This window comes from Salmo salar, chromosome 14 (genome assembly GCF_965601325.2).
Source record: "Salmo salar chromosome 14, fSalSal1, whole genome shotgun sequence".
In the NCBI taxonomy this organism is placed as follows: Eukaryota; Metazoa; Chordata; class Actinopteri; order Salmoniformes; family Salmonidae; genus Salmo; species Salmo salar.
Window position 1 is genome coordinate 101,311,165 of NC_138304.1, and position 17,124 is coordinate 101,328,288.

Consider the following 17,124-nt stretch of genomic DNA (forward strand, 5'->3'; position numbering starts at 1 on the left):
ATCTCGATGGGTCCTCTCTTCCTCCTCTCTCTCTCCTCTTTTCTCTTCGCTGGTCTCTTCCTCTTCCTGTTTGTTTTCAGAGATGCATCAGCATCGATTAGCTCCTGACTCTATCAAGATAGTCGAATAATTAATTTATTGTGAATTTATAAAAAACATATTTTAAAATATAAGGATGAGAGAAAAGGTGGTCCATATAAAGAATATTGTAATCATACCTCAACTACAATGGGCAGGATAGAGTGTATGTGTTTACAATCAATACTCTGGATAATCTGTAGGTGGCTATAGTGAATCTATAATGAATCTATAAAAATGTGTGTATATGTCAAAAGTTTGGACACACCTACTCATTACAGGGTTTTTGTTTTTTGTTTTATTATTTTCTACATTGTAAAATAATAGTGAAGACATCAAAACTATGAAAATAACATAACATTTGGAATAATGTAGTAACCAAAAAAGTGCTAAAAAATATATTTTCTATTTTAGATTCTTCAAAGTAACCACCCTTTCCCTTGATGACAGCTTTGCACACTCTTGGCATTCTCTCAACCAGCTTCACGAGGTAGTCACCTGGAATGCATTTCAATTAACAGGTGTGCCTTGTTGAAAGTTAATTTGTCGAATTTCTTTCCTTCTTAATGCTTTTGAGCCAATCAGTTGTGTTATGACAAGGTACGGGTGGTATACAGAAGATAGACCTATTTGGTAAAAGCCAAGTCCATATTATGGCAAGAACAGCTCAAATAAGCAAAGAGAAATGACAGTCCATCATTACGTTAAGACATAAAGGTAAGTCAATCTGGAAAATTTCAAGAACTTTTTGCAGTCGCAAAAACCATCAAGCGCTATGATGAAACTGTCCCTCATGAGGACCGCCACAGGGAAGGAGGACCCAGAGTTACCTCTAATGCAGAGGAGAAGTTCATTAGAGTTACCAGCCTCAGAAATTGCAGCCCAAATAAATGCTTCACAGAGTTCAAGTAACAGACACATCTCAACATCAACTGTTCACAGGAGACTGCGTGAATCAAGTCTTCATGGTTGAATTGCTGCAAAGAAACCACTACTAAAGGACACCAATAAGAATAAGAGACTTGCTTGGGCCAAGAAACACGAGCAATGGACATTAGACTGGTGGAAATCTGTCCTTTGGTCTGATGAGTTTGAGTTTGAGATGTTTGGTTCCAACCGCCATGTCTTTGTGAGACGCTGAGTAGGTGAACAGATGATCTCCGCATGTGTGGTTCCCACCGTGAAGCATGGAGGAGGAGGTGTGATGGTGTGGGGGTGCTTTGCTGGTGACACTGTCTGTTATTATTTAGAATTCAAGGCACACTTAGTCAACATGGCTAACACAGCATTCTGCAGCAATACACCATCCCATCTGGTTTGCGCTTAGTGGGACTATCATTTGTTTTTCAACAGGACAATGACCCAAAACATACCTCCAGGCTGTGTAAGGGCTATTTGACCAAGAAGGAGAGTGATGGAGTGCTGCATCAGATGACCTGGCCTCCACAATCACCTGACTTCAACCCAGTTGAGATGGTTTGGGATGAGTTGGACCATAGAGTGAAGGAAAAGCAGCCAACAAGTGCTCAGCATATGTGGGAACTCCTTCAAGACTGTTGGAAAAGCCTTCCTCATGAAGCTAGTTGAGAGAATGCCAAGAATGTGCAAAGCTGTCATCAAGGCAAAGGGTGGCTACTTTGAATAATCTAAAATAGAAAATATATTTTGATGTTTAACACTTTTTTGGGTTACTACATGATTCTGTATGTGTTATTTCATAGTTTTGATGTCTTCACTATTATTCTACAATGTAGAAAATAGTAAAAAAATAAAAAAGAAAGAAAAACCCTTAAATGAGTCGGTGCGTTCTAAACTTTTTGACGGGTACTGTATCTGAGTGTTCATTATCGACCTATGGATATAGTATGTGTCCACAAAGCATCAGCTGGATACTGTATAGATGACAATAGTGCAGTAGCCTTAAGATATCCCTCTCTTAGTTTTTCCATTAATCTATAAAACCATGGCTGAATAGAGGGAGGAAATAAACGGTGTGTAATCAGAATTGAACCTGTACTATTACAGTTTGTGACTGTTTCATGTGTCTGATATTTAAATATTCTTATTCTTCTGTTTGTCTGAGTAGAAGTTTGTGAGAGAGGCCCCTAAAGGAGACCTGGATGTTCTGATCCAACCTCTGCTGGAACACTGCAGCTCAGACAAGATGAACACTTGGCTTGGTAAGGAGGGAGGGAGGGAGGGAGGGAGGGCGCGAGGGAGCGAGGGAGGGAGGGAGGGAGGAGGGAGGGGGAGAGGGAGGGAGGGAGGGAGGGCGCGAGGGAGCGAGGGAGGGAGGGAGGGAGGGAGGAGGGGGAGAGGGAGGGAGGGAGAGAGGGAGGGAGAGAAGGAGAGAGGGGGAGAGAGAGAGAGAGAGAGAGAGAGAGAGAGACTACTCCTGTACTGTCAATCATCTGTCAATCATCTTACCTTGGACATTCGACCTGTGCTGGAGCTAATGCTAGTGCATTGAATATTAAAAACCGAATCAATAAAATGTTCTTTCTCCTTTTCTCTCCTTTTCTCTCCTTTCTTTCTTTCTTTCTTTCTTTCTTTCTTTCTTTCTTTCTTTCTTTCTTTCTTTCTTTCTTTCTTTCTTTCTTTCTTTCTTTCTTTCTTTCTTTCTTTCTTTCTTTCTTTCTTTCTTTCTTTCTTCCTTCCTTCCGTAGGGGTGGTGTATGGCTATAAGGGCTTGCTGCTGCTCCTGGGGATTTTTCTGGCTTATGAGACCAAGTCTATATCAACAGAGAAGATCAACGACCACCGTGCTGTGGGCATGGCCATCTACAACGTCTCAGTAAGTCTTTCTGTGTGTGTGTGTGTGTCTTTGGCCAGTGTCAGTCTAGACTAAGAGTGTTTCTCTGTTTGTCTTTTTGTCCTTGTCCCTCACAGCTGATCTGTATGTCAGTCTAATTTGCCTCTCTCCCCAGGCTGTGTTAGTTCGTCCTCAGTCTCCACTCGCTTGTATCTCTCTCTCTCCTTCTCTCTCTCTTTCTCTTTCTCTCTCTCTTGCTCTTGCCTTCGCTCTGTCTCTCTTTCCCTCTCTGTCTTTCTCTCTCTCTCCAGGCTGTGTTAGTTCATCCTCAGTCTCCACTCGCTTGTATATCTCTCTCTCTCCTTCTCTCTCTCTTACTCTTGCTCTTTCCTTTGCTCTGTCTCTCTTTCTCTCTCTCTCTCTTGCTCTTGCCTTCGCTCTCTCTCTTTCCCTCTCTTGCCTTCGCTCTGTCTCTCTTTCTCCCTGACTCTCTCTCTCTCGCGTTCTCTCTCTCTTTCTCTGTTTTTCTCTCTCTCTCTGTCTCCCTCTCTCTGTCTCTCTCTCTCTCTCTCTCTTTCTCCCTGACTCTCTCTCTCTCTCTCTCGCGCGTTCTCTCTCTCTCTCTCTCTGTTTTTCTCTCTCTCTCTGTCTCTCTCTCTCTGTCTCTCTTTCTCTCTCTCTGTCTCTCTCCCTGACTCTCTCTCTCACGCGTTCTCTCTCTCTTTCTCTGTTTTTCTCTCTCTCTCTGTCTCCCTCTCCCTCTCTCTCTCTCTCTCTTTCTCTCTCTGTCTCTCTTTCTCCCTGACTCTCTCTCTCTCTCTCTCTCTCTCTCTCTCTCTCTCTCTCTCTTTCCCTCCACCCTTTGTTTAATGCTGTGACAATGCCTGGCTCTCTATCCTCGGTTGCTCTGCTCACCTCCAGCCCTACCGCTCACCCCTAATGAGGAGTTGGAGCTGGCCAGTGGGGCTTTCAGCATGGGAGCTGTCCTAAATGACAGCACAGCCATGACGCTGTATGCATGGAGACAGTATCTGCCATCTGAAAGTGGCCCAGAAAACTGGTGTGTGTGTGTGTGTGTGTGTGTGTGTGTGTGTGTGTGTGTGTGTGTGTGTGTGTGTGTGTGTGTGTGTGTGTGTGTGTGTGTGTGTGTGTGCACCATATGTGCTGTGTGTGTTGTGATGTACAGTATCTGTTATCAGAAAACAGAGGAGAGGCAGCAGAGAGGATGGGCGGTAGAGGGTAGGAGTTAGAGCCTCTTCCCTTCCTCATCAGGGGGAATAAAGTCACCCGTCAGGTCTTCTGTGTTTTGTGTGTGTCTGTCTAACCCCTTATCCCTCTACTGCAACACTTTGGATGGAAACACACACAGAGAGCGAGGAAGAAAGGGAGAGAGGGAAAGAGTGTCTCTGGAGGATTTGATCATCTGGTCCGTACTGTGTGAATCCCTCTCGACAGACATTCTCCTCCTCCAGTGATCTTCAAAGAACGACTCATATTTATCTCTCTATTACTACAACCGGTTAGCCATTTCTGTCCTGTTGTGTGGCTGATAAAAATAAAACAAAAATTAAATGCAAAAAAAAATATAAAAGAAATACTTCTAACATGGATATTCTCTGCGTCCAAATGTCAAATTGAGAAGACGCCCAGTGTGCCAATTTGGATGACTTGTGTTCTTTCGCTGTTTGGTCTTGAGTCTGGAAATAGAAAAACACTGTCCCTCCTGCCAGTTCAGCGCTGCACTGCGGTGGTGACACAGCATTTTAATCAACAGTGTTGTCCCCACTATGGCTGATTTCCTGTTTTCCAATTTCCATCGTTGTATTTTAATTCATCTCTGAGGATTACCCATTATGCATTGAACCCAATTTAAGCTCAAGCTGACTGAGAGATTTGCAAATTGGCGCTGGAGAGAAATTGGAGAAGAGAACCCTGTCCTGTTCTTCTCTCTTTCCTCTCTCTCTCTCTCTCTCTCTCTCTCTCTCTCTCTCTCTCTCTGGCCTTGTGATGAATGGTGTCCCAGTGATCCCCCTTCTATGTAAAACTAATGAGACTGATTCCACCACCACCACCATCTGCTGAAGTGGCCAGGCACTCACATCTATTTATCGTAGACACTACGGGAATGGGAGCAAGGAGAGGTGCCCACCTGCTCATTTCTGGTACTAAATGAAGACGATAAAATGAATTAAAGATGAATCAAAGGGGAGCAGTTAACATTCAGGGGCTAATCAGCTCCTCTCTCTCCCCCAAACAAGTAACAAGCAGAGGGGAAAAATAGGAAATGATTTGTTCTCCCTAAGACCAAGGAGGAATCAAGGTGAAATTAATTGGAACAATTCTGGAAGAATCTAAATTTGCTTCCCAAATGGCACCCTATTCCCAAATAATTGTGCACTACTTTTTTTTTACCAGGCCTCTATATGGAATAGAGTGCACTGTGGATTGTATTTGTACCCTGAGATTGTCGTCCTTTCCTTCTGTGTCCTGTCCGCTGTGATTAATGACCCGACAGAGAAAAATATCGCCTCAGTTTGACGGCAGGGTTAGTTTTTCCATTTGCCAGTCTGGATGAGATTTTGCAGGTTTTGGAGGAGAGATGACTGTTGGTCAATACGTATTGGTTACTATCCCCATCTCTGTCCTGTCTCTCTTCCCTCATTTTTCACACTCCCGTTTTTCATTCCCCTCTCTCTCTCTCTCTCTCTCTCTCGCTCTCCGTCGCTCTCTCTCTCTCTACCTCGCTCTCTCCCTCTCTAACTCGCTCTCTCTGACTCCATCTCTCTCTCTCTCTCCATCTATCTCTCTCGTCCTACCCCCTCCTCTGTCTCACTCGGTGTCTCTCCCCTCTATCTCTCCCCCTCCTCCGTACAGGTGTTGTGTATGATCACGGCTCCCGTCACCATGATCTTGTCGTCGCAGCAGGACGCCTCGTTTGCCTTCGCCTCCCTGGCCATCGTCTTCTCCGTCTACATCACCCTGGTGGTGCTCTTTGTCCCCAAGGTAGAATAACAGTTTGTCTCTGTTTTACAGTAACAGCTTCAGTCAGTAACTACAGTCTGTCTCTGTTTTACAGTAACAGCTTCAGTCAGTAACTACAGTCTGTCTCTGTTTTACAGTAACAGCTTCAGTCAGTAACTACAGTCTATCTCTGTTTTACAGTAACAGCTTCAGTCAGTAACTACAGTCTGTCTCTGTTTTACAGTAACAGCTTCAGTCAGTAACTACAGTCTGTCTCTGTTTTACAGTAACAGCTTCAGTCAGTAACTACAGTCTGTCTCTGTTTTACAGTAACAGCTTCAGTCAGTAACTACAGTCTGTCTCTGTTTTACAGTAACAGCTTCAGTCTTTACAGTAAACATCAGATTGTTTTATCTCTATGGTGATACTGTAGATGTTTGAGTATAGATTGTTTATCTCTATGTTGGTACTGTAGATGCGTCGTCTGATCACCCGAGGGGAGTGGCAGTCAGACACCCAGGAGACCGTGAAGACACAGGGCTCATCCACCAACAACAACGATGAGGAGAAGTCCAGACAGCTGGAGAGAGAGAACCAGGAACTACAGAAGATCATTCAGGAGGTACAGGATCAGTTATGTTATACAGTAGAGTACAGGATCAGTTATGTTATACAGTAGGTATAGGATCAGTTATGTTATACAGTAGAGTACAGGATCAGTTATGTTATACAGTAGAGTACAGGATCAGTTATGTTATACAGTAGAGTACAGGATCAGTTATGTTATTCAGTAGAGTACAGGATCAGTTATGTTATACAGTAGGTATAGGATCAGTTATGTTATACAGTAGGTATAGGATCAGTTATGTTATACAGTAGGTATAGGATCAGTTATGTTATACAGTAGGTACAGGATCAGTTATGTTATACAGTAGGTACAGGATCAGTTATGTTATACAGTAGAGTACAGGATCAGTTATGTTATACAGTAGGTATAGGATCAGTTATGTTATACAGTAGGTATAGGATCAGTTATGTTATTCAGTAGGTATAGGATCAGTTATGTTATACAGTAGAGTACAGGATCAGTTATGTTATACAGTAGAGTACAGGATCAGTTATGTTATACAGTAGGTATAGGATCAGTTATGTTATACAGTAGGTCAGGATCAGTTATGTTATACAGTAGGTATAAGATCAGTTATGTTATACAGTAGGTATACAGTAGGTATAGGATCAGTTATGTTATACAGTAGAGTACAGGATCAGTTATGTTATACAGTAGGTATAGGATCAGTTATGTTATACAGTAGGTATAGGATCTGTTATGTTATTCAGTAGGTGTAGGAACAGTTATGTTATACAGTAGGTACAGGATCAGTTATGTTATACAGTAGGTATAGGATCAGTTATGTTATTCAGTAGGTATAGGATCAGCTATGTTATACAGTAGGTATACGATCAGTTATGTTATACAGTAGGTATAGGATCAGCTATGTTATACAGTAGGTATACGATCAGTTACTGTTATTACAGTAGGTGTAGGATCAGTTATGTTATACAGTAGGGTACAGGATCAGTTATGTTATACAGTAGGTATACAGTAGGTATAGGATCAGTTATGTTATACAGTAGGGTACAGGATCAGTTATGTTATACAGTAGGTATACGATCAGTTATGTTATACAGTAGGTATAGGATCAGTTATGTTATACAGTAGGTGTTGAATCAGTTATGTTATACAGTAGGTATAGGATCAGTTATGTTATACAGTAGGTATACAGTAGGTATAGGATCAGTTATGTTATACAGTAGGTGTAGGATCAGTTATGTTATACAGTAGGTATAGGATCAGTTATGTTATACAGTAGGTATAGGATCAGTTATGTTATACAGTAGGTATAGGATCAGTTATGTTATACAGTAGGGTACAGGATCAGTTATGTTATACAGTAGGTATAGGATCAGTTATGTTATACAGTAGGTGTAGGATCAGTTATGTAATACAGTAGGGTACAGGATCAGTTATGTTATACAGTAGGTATAGGATCTGTTATGTTATACAGTAGGTATACGATCAGTTATGTTATACAGTAGGTATAGGATCAGTTATGTTATACAGTAGGTATACGATCAGTTATGTAATACAGTAGGGTACAGGATCAGTTATGTTATACAGTAGGTATAGGATCAGTTATGTTATACAGTAGGTATAGGATCAGTTATGTTATACAGTAGGTATAGGATCAGTTAAGTTATACAGTAGGTATACGATCAGTTATGTAATACAGTAGGGTACAGGATCAGTTATGTTATACAGTAGGTATAGGATCAGTTATGTTATACAGTAGGTATAGGATCAGTTATGTTATACAGTAGGTAAAGGGTCTTTCTCTGTGATTTATCCGTTCTTTCTGTAGGTCTATGTTATACGGTATTTTTGGCCAGGAGTTTTTCCTGGCCACATGATGTACCAGGGAACTCAGGGGAAATTCCTGGCCTAGTTTGAGGTGATGAGTAGAGACCAGAGCTTTGCCTAGTCAGATCATATGGTCAGAAAAACTCCTTGCCCTAGTTAAAGGATAGCAGGTTAGAATTTATTGAGTCGACTCATGTACTGGAGGCAGCACTAGCTGGAATACCCACAAAGTCATAAAATCCTATGTTAACCCTAACCTTAACCACATTGCTAAACCTAATGCCTTACCGTAACCTTAAATTAAGGTCAAAAAGCTCATTTTTGTTCTAATTTGTTTTTATGATACAGACAATTTTGACTTTGCAGCTGGCCCCTTGGGTTCTGCCTCCAGGACAACACTCATGACAATAAACATCAACCAGATACAACATAGGTCATCATTCACTTTGAATATTACGCGCTCTCACTCTCTCTGTCTCTCTCTGTCTCTCTCTCTCTCTCTCTCTCTCTCTCTCTCTCTCTCTCTGTCTCTCTCTCTCTGTCTCTCTCTCTCTCTCTCTGCTCTCTCTCTCTCTCTCTCTCTCTCTCTCTCTCTGTCTCTCTCTCTCTCTCTCTCTCTCTGTCTCTCTGTCTCTCTCTCTCTCTCTCTCTCTTTCTCTCGCTTTCTCTCTCTCTCTCTCTCTGTCTCTCTCTCTCTCTCTGTCTCTCTCTCTGTCTCTCTCTCTGTCTCTCTCTCTGTCTCTCTCTCTCTCTCACTCTCTCTGTCTCTCTTTCTCTCTCTCTCTCTGTCTCTCTCTCTCTCTCTCTTTCTCTCGCTTTCTCTCTCTCTCTCTGTCTCTCTCTCTCTCTCTCTCTCTCTCTCTCTGTCTCTCTGTCTCTCTCTCTCTCTCTCTCTCTCTCTGTCTCTCTCTCTCTCTCTCTCTTTCTCTCTCTTCTCTCTCTCTGTCTCTTTCTCTCTCTCTCTGTCTCTCTCTCTGTCTCTCTCTCTTTCTCTCTCTCTCTGTCTCTCTCTCTCTCTCTCTCTCTCTCTCTTTCTCTCGCTTTCTCTCTCTCTCTCTCTCTCTGTCTCTCTCTCTCTCTCTCTGTCTCTCTCTCTCTCTCTCTCTGTCTCTCTCTCTGTCTCTCTCTCTCTCTCTCTCTCTCTCTCTCTTTCTCTCTCTCTTTTCTCTCTTTCTCGCTCTTTCTCACTCTTTCTCTCTCTCTTTTTCAATTCGCTTTATTGGCATGACATAACAATGTACATATTGCCAAAGCTTATTTTGGATATTTACAATCTAAAAATAAATAAAAATGAGAATCAAAATTGTCAACGGTACAACAGTAACAACAATAACCAAGGGTCAAAATAACCATACATTCAACAATAACAATAAGCACACAGTAGAGGACAACTTATTGCAGGCAGCAATGTAGTGCGCTGCCAACCCACAGCTCTCTGCGTCCTCCCCCAGCAGGACGGGTAGCCTATCCTCATCAGAGAGGTCTTTGAAACCTTGAATAAGGGTTTCAAATTTGGGAAAATGACACACTCTAATTGTTTTATATTTTAGAAATGTTGTCAGGAAATGCAGCTCCGTCTCAGGTTCTGCTGTTGTGCAGTGGTCTTTCTATCTCTGACACACTCTTCTCTCTCTCTCTCTCTCTCTCTCTCTCTCTCTCTCTCTCTCTCTCTCTCTCTCTCTCTCTCTCTCTCTCATTCACAGAAAGAAGAGAGGGTGTCAGAGCTTCGAAACCAGTTGGTGGAGCGACAAGCCCTCCGCTCCCGAAGACGACCCTCCACAGTCAACCAGAACCACAGCACGCCCCTTCTCCCCGTCCCCTCGAATGACCCCAAATCCCTCATTCCCCCACCGGGGTACCCCAACCCCACCTCAGACAACCACTCCCTCCCTCCATCGTTCTCCAACTCCTCCAACCTCTATCAGCCCGATGGGAAGATCAGGAGAAACAACTGCCACACCAGCCGGTTACAGCTCCTCTACAAGTGAACGATAGGAGGAGAGGAAGAGTGTTTGAAAGAGGGTATAAGTTAGTGAATGAAGAATGAATGGAAGGACGAGTAATTGGGTGAGGGGGTAAGAGACGGGGTAGAGGAAGGAAGAGAGGCAGTGACTAGGTGAGGTAGTGATCAGAGGGTTAGTGGTAGGTAAGGTAGTGATCAGAGGGTTAGTGATCAGAGGGTTAGTGATAGGCAAGGTAGGGATCAGAGGGTTAGTGATAGGTAAGGTAGTGATCAGAGGGTTAGTGATAGGTAAGGTAGGGATCAGAGGGTTAGTGATAGGTGAGGTAGGGATCAGAGGGTTAGTGATAGGTGAGGTAGTGATCAAAGGGTTAGTGATAGGTGAGGTAGTGATCAGAGGGTTAGTGATAGGTAAGGTAGTGATCAGAGGGTTAGTGATAGGTAAGGTAGTGATCAAAGGGTTAGTGATAGGTGAGGTAGTGATCAGAGGGTTAGTGATAGGCAGGGTAGGGATCAGAGGGTTAGTGATAGGTAAGGTAGTGATCAGAGGGTTAGTGATAGGTAAGGTAGTGATCAGAGGGTTAGTGATAGGTGAGGTAGTGATCAGAGGGTTAGTGGTAGGTAAGGTAGTGATCAGAGGGTTAGTGATCAGAGGGTTAGTGATAGGTGAGGTAGTGATCAGAGGGTTAGTGATAGGTGAGGTAGTGATCAGAGGGTTAGTGATAGGTAAGGTAGTGATCAGAGGGTTAGTGATAGGTAAGGTAGGGATCAGAGGGTTAGTGATAGGTGAGGTAGGGATCAGAGGGTTAGTGATAGGTGAGGTAGTGATCAGAGGGTTAGTGATAGGTAGAGGGGGCAACAGGAGTCAAACGGTGATCCAATTTATTGAATGAGAAAGATCAGACAGGCCGTACCTGAAGACAACTTAAAGAGAGGGGGATAGCTTCTGAAGAGACCAATTGAAATTGTGCAAAGAGATTTGAAGAAGGGAAAACAGAAAGCACATAGAATTGTTGTTTTTACCTCTCTCTCTCTCTCTCTCTCTCTCTCTCTCTCTCTCTCTCTCTCTCTATCACTCTCTCTCTCTATCACTCTCTCGTTCTCTCTCTCTCTCGCTCTCTCTCACTCTCGCTCTCTTGCTCTCTCGCTCTCTCGTTCTCTCGCTCTCTCATTCTCTCTTTCTCTCGCTCTCTCTCTCGCTCTCTCACTCGTTCTCTCACTCTCTCTCTCTCTCTCTCTCTCTCTCTCTCTCTCTCTATCACTCTCTCGTTCTCTCTCTCTCTCACTCTCTCGTTCTCTCTCTCTCTCGCTCTATCGCTCTCTCTCACTCTCGCTCTCTTGCTCTCTCGCTCTCTCGTTCTCTCGCTCTCTCATTCTCTCTTTCTCTCGCTCTCTCGCTCTCTCTCTCGCTCTCTCACTCGCTCTCTCACTCTCTCTCTCTCTGGCTCTCTCACTCTCTCTCTCTCTCTCTCTCTCTCTCACTCTCTCTCTCTGGCTCTCTCGCTCTCTCACTCTCTCTCTCACTCTCTCTCTCTCTGTCTCTCTCTCACTCACTCTCTCTGGCTCTCTCACTCTCTCTCTCTCTCTCTCTCTCTCTCTCTCTCTCTCTCTCTCACTCTCTCTCTCTGGCTCTCTCACTCTCTCTCTCACTCTCTCTCTCTCTCTCTCTCTCTCACTCTCTCTCTCTGGCTCTCTCGCTCTCTCACTCTCTCTCTCACTCTCTCTCTCTCTCTCTGGCTCTCTCGCTCTCTCACTCTCTCTCTCACTCTCTCTCTCTCTCTCTCACTCTCTCTCTCGCTCTGTCTTTCTGTCTCTTCCTCCCCCTGGTGTCCAATAAATGCAATCATTCCATATTTATTTGTGAGAAATAAGAACAACATACTCATGCGGTCTATAATTTCCGATAAAGTAAACAGTTCTGCGTCTGCTGCCCTCAGAGCATGAGGCATAAATTAGCCACAAGGGATTTGGTGTGTATATATGTATAGTGTCTAGAGAGGGATACAAGAGTGGTGCTAATGTTGTGACTACACATCCATCATATTTATTATGTACCAATAATACGTGTTTACTGCATGTGGATGCTACAGCAGCACTTTGAACATTACAGGAGAATCTGTAAGACAAGCTCGTGATTGTACAGAGACATCAAGACTGACCTGTTCGTCTTTGTCGTAAACATTTACCAGATCTGCTGTCTATACAACTTCAACGTAATCTCCAATATATTTTTCCATCCCATGCAAAATGTATACTTAAATGTCTCTATGTTAAAAACCTTTTTTTTTTTTTGAGGATCCTATTTCTTTATTCAAGAGACTGCTTTAGAGTTGGGATGTATTCCAGCTGCAGAATCATCTGTTTGTGGGCTGCAGGCTTTTCGTCCTTCACTAGAAAGTATTTAAATTGTCCTGATTGCAGCAGATGAAGTGCTGCCTGACTGGGTAATTCATAAAGCTGAGCCTGAGCAACACTGAAACAGTTGTTGTAATACTAGGCCACAGCTGTTGCCGGAATAGATTTCACAGATGATGAGACAGACAGAGGTGTCCAAAAAGACAAACCAAATAGGAATGTAACTGGAGAAAACAGGTTCCAACATTCCCTGAATTCCCAAGTTTTTCAGAAATTCCGTTTGGAAAATTTCCAGTTTTTCTAGCAAACCTGGTTGGAAAATTCCCGGAATCAGGAAGGAATAAACTGGAAATTTAGAATCTTACAACTGAATTCTGGAAAACCTGGGAATTTGAGGAATTACCAATTACCATTGTTTTGCAACCCTATAACAGGTCAAAACAAAGTATGATTAATGTGCAATATAATACAACCAACAGTCAAATTCAATTATTCTATTTTAGCCCTTCTGAACATTTGGCATTAGTTGGGCTCCAATTGTTAGAGCTTGGAGGAGGTAGTACTTTACGATTGTGTCAAAAATAATCATATATATATATATATATATATATATATTGTTTTACCTTTACTTAACTAGGATGACGGCCTACACCGGCCAAACCCGGACGATTCTGGGCCAATATGGGACTCCCAATCACAGCCGGTTGTGATTACAGCCTGGATTCGAACCAGAGTGTCTGTAGTGACACCTCTTGCACTGAGATGCAGCCTTAGACCACTGCACCACTCAGGAGCCCATATGTTATGCTGCACAAGCCGTACAAGTGTATACATACATTTATCCAAGTTTATTTTTTATTTTTTTCAGCTCCGGCTAAAAACTTTAAAGGTGTCCCAAGTGTCTCCCTATTCCCTATTTAGTGCACTAGGGCCCATAGGGTTCTGGTCAAAAGTAGTGCACTATGTAGGGAATAGGGTGCCATTTGGGACACTGTTTAAATTTAACCACTGATGATCCAGATACTTCCTCAATGACACCTGCCACAGCAGGACTCTGCTTTAGCAAATTGTTAAACGCATTGACAACACATAGGATATTCTTCCTAGCTATTCATTTCTGTTCACCATAAACCCAGTATTAGGTAAAACGTAGCTCCTGGCATGTACTAAACTCCTCAAACAACATCATTGGCCAAACCCTCTCATCAGCAGTTCTCTGTTTTGTTTTCTTGTTTTTGCTGGTTCTGCTATATGGTTTCATGTTTGTCTTGTAAAACAATGTCAACGAGGAAGGACTTTTTAGCGCTGTAGTTTTTAGAGACAGACAGAAAGTAACACTTCCCCTAAATATTTTAGTCCAACGTGATGCCACTAGCACAAAGTGAGACCATACCCTGTATGTGTTTTCAGGTACCTTTCTCAGTGCCTGTTTCAAATGACTGTATTTGCCTTCTCAGTGTGGGTCAACCAGTGTTGTAATCTCGATCCCAGGCTCATTTGCTATTTGCCGTAAGCTCCATTCATGTGCTGTTTCAAGGTTCTGTGAAACCAGACAGGTTCAACAACGAGAGAGCTGAGTGGGTTGGTGACTGGGTGGGTGACTGGCTGAGTGGGTGGCTGGGTGACTGAGTGGGTGACTAAGTGGGTGGGTGACTGGGTGGGTGGCTGGGTGGGTGACTGGGTGGGTGGCTGGGTGGGTGGCTGGGTGACTGAGTGTGTGGGTGAGATGATGTTGGTTGTGTTTGAAATGGCACCCTGTACACTAAGAGCACTACTTTAGACCAGGGTCTATAGGGTAGTAGTGCACTACTTTTGACCAGGGTCTATAGGGTAGTAGTGCACTACTTTAGACCAGGGTCTATAGGGTAGTAGTGCACTACTTTTGACCAGGGTCTATAGGGTAGTAGTGCACTACTTTAGACCAGGGTCTATAGGGTAGTAGTGCACTACTTTTGACCAGGGTCTATAGGGTAGTAGTGCACTACTTTAGACCAGGGTCTATAGGGTAGTAGTGCACTACTTCTGACCAGGGTCTATAGGGTAGTAGTGCACTACTTTAGACCAGGGTCTATAGGGTAGTAGTGCACTACTTTTGACCAGGATCTATAGGGTAGTAGTGCACTACTTTTGACCAGGGTCTATAGGGTAGTGGTGCACTACTTTTGACCAGGGTCTATAGGGTAGTAGTGCACTACTTTTGACCAGGGTCTATAGGGTAGTGGTGCACTACTTTTGACCAGGGTCTATAGGGTAGTAGTGCACTACTTTTGACCAGGGTCTATAGGGTAGTAGTGCACTACTTCTGACCAGGGTCTATAGGGTAGTAGTGCACTACTTTTGACCAGGGTCTATAGGGTAGTAGTGCACTACTTTTGACCAGGGTCTATAGGGTAGTGGTGCACTATTTTTGACCAGGATCTATAGGGTAGTGGTGCACTACTTTTGACCAGGGTCTATAGGGTAGTGGTGCACTACTTTTGACCAGGGTCTATAGGGTAGTAGTGCACTACTTTTGACCAGGGTCTATAGGGTAGTGGTGCACTACTTTTGACCAGGGTCTATAGGGTAGTAGTGCACTACATTTGACCAGGGTCTATAGGGTAGTAGTGCACTACTTTTGACCAGGGTCTATAGGGTAGTAGTGCACTACTTTTGACCAGGGTCCCTAGGATGGACTAGATTGTCAGCTTTGTGATGTTGAGGAAAAACAATGTTGATTTAAACAGGCATACAGCACACAGAGCATCTCCCTCTCTGGACCAGTACAATGCAGCACCAGTTCTAGTAACAGCCCCTCTGCTCATTTATAAAGCTTATATTTTTATCCAGATGTTTTTTGTTTTTTTGACTTTTACTACCTATATAATATTAGAGTACAATACACCATCATAAGAACATCTTCCATATTCATGAAGTCTTATGGCAACTGGGTTAGTGGGTTATATGACCTTTTGACCTTTCTTAAGACTCTGGAATGTTAGACTTGGCCTTGCTTGACCTTTGAACTCTAGCCTCATGTTCATTCTCTAGACCCTAGTGTGGCGCAGTATCCAGCTTGTTAAATGACTGTGATATGAGTTGTCTTGTTGTAAGCACTTATGAATCTCTGAGTAGCACTTATGAAGCTGTAATGTACGCGTTATAACGAGAACATCGTACAACCCTTGTCCTCATGTCAGATCCTTTGTTTACAATCCATTATGGTGCCCATCTGTACATATGGTTGTCAGTATTCTGTATGTAAATGTATAGCTGTCTCTGTGTGATGTTTATACGAAACGAGGATGTGCACAATATTGACATTGTGTAAATGATTATTATTAACAATGTATTATCTTGCTCATACATACGTGGTATACATATGGTATTTGAATTATATATATATATATATATACTGCTGGTTAACATTTGAGATGTGAAATGCAAAAGGGGTGATTATATGAAAAATAAAGTATGTTTTTATTTGCATAATATATTCACATTGTGTTGTATAATTGTATGTGATGTATTTGATGATGGACATGTCTTTTTGGTCGGAGTAACAGTCCAATAACGGAGTAGGTATTTATTAAGTCCTAATAGTTCATTGTCTGCAGATAGATAAATCCAGATTTATCACTTTGAGGAATATACAGAGCATCAATGACTACAGATCTATCAAAGGAAAGAACATGGATCACAAAGGACGTATGCTACACACACACACACACACACACACACACACACACACACACACACACACACACACACACACACACACACACACACACACACACACACACACACACACACACAGAGAGATCAATAATATGACCTCTAGATGACGTCTTGACAGTCTTGTCTTCTTACCTGTTCTACTTCTTCCACTCCTCCTGTCTTTCACTACTTCCTTCTTTCTTATGAAGATTGTCCCTGAGTCAGGGCCTCTGCCTGGATTCCCCAGGGCCTCTGCCTGGATTCCCCAGGGCCTCTGCCTGGATTCCCTAGGGCCTCTGCCTGGATTCCCTAGGGCCTCTGCCTGGATTCCCCAGGGCCTCTGCCTCCATTCATACACTGCGTCCCAAATGGCACCCTTTTCCGTAAATAGTGCACTACTTTTGACCAGGATTCATAAGGAAACCCATAGGGCTCTTTTTAAAAAGTTGTTTGTTGTTTGTTTTGTCACATGCACAAGTTGAAGGAAAAAGGAAACCGCATACTGCTCTTGATAGTATCGCTGATCTTTAATAAGCTTTACGTAGCTTAATAAGCTTTAGTGATTTTTGTATTTTTTATTCACAAAAGCTATTTTTCCTTCAAATCAAATTTATTTTTATATAGCCCTTCGTACATCAGCTGATATTCTCAAAGTGCTGTACAGAAACCCAGCCTAAAACCCCAAACAGCAAGCAAAGCATGTGAAAGAAGCACGGTGGCTAGGAAAAACTCCCTAGGAAAAACTCCCTAGAAAGGCCAAAAACCTAGGAAGAAACCTAGAGAGGAACCAGGCTATGAGGGGTGGCCAGTCCTCTTCTGGCTGTGCAGGGTGGATATTAAAACAGAACATGGTCAAAATGTTAAAATGTTAAAATGTTCATAAATGACCAGCATGGTCAAATA

General features: G+C 42.9%; 1 protein-coding gene across 1 annotated transcript in view; it reads left to right on the forward strand.

Annotated features, from left to right (window-relative positions):
- The window catches only part of LOC106570681 (gamma-aminobutyric acid type B receptor subunit 1), a 123,651-nt gene extending 107,690 nt beyond the window's left edge, over positions 1 to 15,961 (forward strand). The window contains exons 14-18 of the mRNA XM_082961357.1: positions 2,165 to 2,258; positions 2,745 to 2,872; positions 5,705 to 5,833; positions 6,267 to 6,413; positions 9,914 to 15,961. Coding sequence (XP_082817483.1) covers positions 2,165 to 2,258; positions 2,745 to 2,872; positions 5,705 to 5,833; positions 6,267 to 6,413; positions 9,914 to 10,198 — 783 coding nt within the window. The 3' untranslated portion in view covers positions 10,199 to 15,961. The remainder of the gene's footprint in view (positions 1 to 2,164; positions 2,259 to 2,744; positions 2,873 to 5,704; positions 5,834 to 6,266; positions 6,414 to 9,913) is intronic.
- The last annotated feature ends 1,163 nt before the right edge of the window (positions 15,962 to 17,124 follow it).